This window comes from Nematolebias whitei, chromosome 11 (assembly GCF_014905685.2).
Source record: "Nematolebias whitei isolate Nwh7 chromosome 11, NemWhi1, whole genome shotgun sequence".
Classification (NCBI taxonomy): domain Eukaryota; kingdom Metazoa; phylum Chordata; class Actinopteri; order Cyprinodontiformes; family Rivulidae; genus Nematolebias; species Nematolebias whitei.
The window spans coordinates 17052931-17057005 of record NC_056508.1 but is presented as its reverse complement, the minus strand read 5'-3'; the positions used below and the strand labels follow the sequence as shown (position 1 = coordinate 17057005).

At 40.6% G+C, this 4075-nt stretch overlaps 1 protein-coding gene across 1 annotated transcript in view; it reads left to right on the top strand.

Annotated features, from left to right (window-relative positions):
* LOC119416643 (solute carrier family 12 member 5) overlaps positions 1-4075 on the top strand; it is an 86593-nt gene that overhangs the window by 66972 nt on the left and 15546 nt on the right. The window contains exons 4-11 of the mRNA XM_037683828.1: positions 357-411; positions 786-916; positions 1084-1331; positions 1403-1614; positions 1711-1878; positions 2960-3058; positions 3173-3230; positions 3658-3832. Coding sequence (XP_037539756.1) covers positions 357-411; positions 786-916; positions 1084-1331; positions 1403-1614; positions 1711-1878; positions 2960-3058; positions 3173-3230; positions 3658-3832 — 1146 coding nt within the window. The remainder of the gene's footprint in view (positions 1-356; positions 412-785; positions 917-1083; positions 1332-1402; positions 1615-1710; positions 1879-2959; positions 3059-3172; positions 3231-3657; positions 3833-4075) is intronic.

The following is a 4075-nucleotide window of genomic DNA, read 5'->3' as shown; positions in this document are numbered from 1 at the left end:
TGGATGGATGGATGGATGGATGGATGGATGGATGGATGGATGGATGGTGGATAAATATTCATTGAAGTGACAGTTCAGTTCAAAGTGGGGTTCTGTTGAAATGTATAAAATGAATACCGTAGATGTTGTAGATGTTGTAGATGTTGCAGAATGAACCTCACCTGTTTTACCTCCAACAAACACATCAACATGGCCAAAAAATCCAGTCTGTCTCATTGCTGATCTACTCGTTTCTTCAGATTATCACAAACTTTGGCTTGTTAAAATTTTGTTTTCCCACCTGCTGCTCTGTAATCCTCCTCTGTTGTCTGCTGTTGTTTGTTTGTTTGTTTGTTGTTGTTGTTGTTGTTTTTTAGACCATGCTCACAGCCATCTCCATGAGTGCCATTGCAACTAATGGAGTCGTTCCAGGTAAGAGAGGACTAGAAGTATTAAAATCGTGTGACGGATCAGATGACTGAATTGTGCGTGTCTTTGTATTTGTTACATTGTAAGACCCATTTTTACAACACGCACTACAATGTGAGAACCAACTGCTCCTTATGGTGTCCAAGGTCCGGGCCCCATAAAAAGAAGTGCTGTTGGTGGGTTAGGGGTTAGTGGTTTAGGACAAAAGTGTGGATTGAGGATGGGTTATGTTTAGGGTTAGATATGTACTGGTGAAGATTAGGTTTGGGGTAAGGGTCAGGGTTAGGCAATAGACATTAATGAAAAATGAATGGAAGTCAATGTAAAGTCCCTGTAAAGATAGAAAGACAAACTTGGTGTATGTGTGTGACTCACAGCTGGAGGTTCCTATTACATGATCTCTCGCTCCCTGGGGCCTGAGTTTGGTGGAGCCGTGGGGATCTGCTTCTACCTGGGAACCACTTTTGCCGGAGCCATGTACATCCTTGGCTGTATTGAAATTTTGCTAGTGAGTGGATTTAAACACCATAATTTGTTGTTCACGATTTGTAAATCCTTGTTTTTGTGTTGATTTTTTGTTTTTTTTGGTCAAATGTCACCCCATTGTACCTCAGTTTTATCATTCCCCATTCCAGTTCCTCCCTCAACTGGCAACCTTTTTGTCCACTCTTTCAGATTTATATTGTCCCACAGGCAGCAATCTTTAAAATTGAAGGCCTGGAGGGGCCAGAAGCAGAAATTGCACTGCTCAACAACATGCGAGTTTATGGCACAATCGTGTTGAGCTTCATGGCACTGGTTGTTTTTGTCGGGGTCAAATATGTGAACAAGTTGGCGCTGGTCTTTCTGGCCTGCGTTATCCTCTCTATCCTGGCTGTTTACGCTGGAATTATTAAAACCGCCATCGAACCTCCTGTCTTTCCGTAAGTGTCCCTATCTTGAACCAGATGTATCAAGATGTGGCACATGTTTTATTTTGTCTATTTTTTTGCAGTATCTGTCTCCTTGGCAACCGAACACTCGTCTCTAAATCGTATGATGTCTGTGCAAAGGTTATTGAAATAGACAATGAGACCATCACCACCAAACTGTGGCTGTCGTTTTGTGATTCTGACTCCCTCAATGCTACGTGTGATGAATATTTCACCAACAACAACGTCACAGAGGTACAGGGCATCCCAGGGGTGACCAGTGGGATCCTGGCAGGTTGGTTTACAATTAAATGACCTTCTGACACCAACCACCATTTAATTTGCCAAGTTCAGTCTCAATTTTAAAAGGGTTTCTTCTCTTTTGTCTCAGAAAACCTGTTTGGCAACTATCTGAAAAAAGGGATGGTTCTGGAGAAGCGTGGCCGGGCGTCCAATGTGGATCCCAACAGTCTTCCATCTAACGCGAACCGTTACGTTCTGGCTGACATCACCAGCTTCTTCACCCTGCTGGTGGGGATTTATTTTCCATCTGTCACTGGTGAGTCTCGCAGGAAAGCTCTAAGTTAGAGCTTTTAGAGCTTCATAAACCTACACCTCCTAATAGGGTTTAGCTGAATGAGCTCAGGATCAAGGACAAATCACATGACGTTTGTTTTCTTCTTTCAAAGTCAGTATCAGTCTGAGAATACAAAGAAAACCATGAGTTTGGTTTGCAGGAAAAACTGAGAAATGTACATATTTGAATGAGGATAAACATTTCCTCATTTGGCTGGAGAATGTGAAACCACCTCGTGCCCAAACAATATATACTGTCAAGAAGAGACGTTTAAGGGGAATAATAGAAAAAACTATGAAGTTTGGGGGTTTTTCTGGATATTTTCCACATCAAGTCTTCATTGTAGGAAACAAGTTCACTCTCGCAAAACAAAACTCTCAGAAAAGACAGTGAGAAGTTGAAGTGAGATGAGAAGGTGGTGTTTATAAGACTGAGGTTGTTGCAGCTCCTCAGACTGAAGAAGTCTTGGATAAAAAAAAAAAAAACGTTTCAACTAAGAAGAACCCGTCCAGAGGACCAGACTCAACCTTGTTAGATTTATCTACCAGGATTATTGCATCAGGACACTCTCAGAATATTCTCCTGGTATCATATATGAAACATTAAGTTCTCATCTTAAAACTCATTCAGACCATCACAGACAAATTAAACTTTAAGATCATGACTGTCATTAATTAATCTTAGTGTAAAGAAACTCTTTGTGAGACAGAGTCTAACCGAGCCAGTAATCAGGTGAATCACACTGTACTGACACGGCACACACTTCTCTGTAAACTGAAGGACTGTTCACTTGTTGGATGATGTACCAGCTGTCATATTTTATACTAAAAGCTTTGCAATAAAGGTCTTTTCAATGTTAACATTGTTGACTGTAAGTGTAAATTACTCAAAGGCAGTAGTGAGGGTTCCAACTTAATTTGTTATGTTTTACTTTCCCGTCATAGAAAGGTCACTGCAAAGCATTTAGAAAACTAAGATGAGGGGAAAAAATGGAGATAATGTGTTTCCCATCCTGGTTTAAAAGTATAAAGCTTCTAATTATCTAATTTTCTTTTGCTCTCAGGTATCATGGCTGGCTCTAACCGCTCTGGTGACCTGCGGGATGCTCAGAAGTCGATTCCAATCGGCACCATTGCAGCCATCACAACAACGTCCACTGTGTGTATCCTTGAATGCCCTACAGATGATTAAAACAACAAAAATAAGATCCAAAAGACTTCTCTATACATTGCTATCAGATATTCTCAGTCGTATGTTCCCTAACTGTTTTTCACAGACATGTCGTGTGTGGTGCTGTTTGGTGCTTGTATAGAAGGAGTGGTGCTCCGTGACAAGTACGCTTGATTGGGTCAACTTTGAGCTTTTTAAATTTAAGATTAGCCTTGTGGGGTGCCATCTTGTGTAGGCTTAATCACTGCCACGGATATAAAAAAAACCTGTCTGATCTGTATTATAATTAATTAATTATGGTGGTAAATGTAAATGTAAAAAATGAAATGTTTGTACATCAAACTTGACTAATACAATAAGAACGTGTAATGTTTCTGACATTATCCACTAAGACAGTTTGTTCACCACTACTTTCTAAACATGTCTGTGGGTGCTACAGTGAGTGAAATCTTAAAGTTTACATTGCTCAATGTTAAGTTCAGTTCAGTAAAAATAAAATTAAAATGATGTGATAAAAAAAGCAAAGCAGGTTTTGAGTCTTTACGAGACCGTTGAGCACAGTCGGCACTGAATGATCCCTTTTCTCTTCAGGTTTGGTGAGGGGGTTAATGGTAATCTGGTGATTGGTACTTTGGCGTGGCCGTCGCCATGGGTGATTGTATTTGGCTCCTTTTTCTCCACCTGCGGCGCTGGACTTCAGAGTCTGACCGGAGCGCCACGTCTTCTTCAGGCCATCTCCAGAGACGGCATCATTCCCTTTCTCAGAGTGAGTTTGCGTGTGCAGCCGAGTTCAAACACAACTGTGAGTCTCAGAACCATCAGAGACATGGAGGTGTTTATGTAAAGTGAAACAAACATCACATAAGAAACAGCTTTTACAGTAGTCCCTCGTTTATCACAGGGGATCCGTACCCTGAAGACCCGCAATAAGTGAAAAACCACAAAATAGGAATAGTAGTACTACAAGTAGTAAGTAGTAGTTTATTTTAGTGTATATATATATATATAT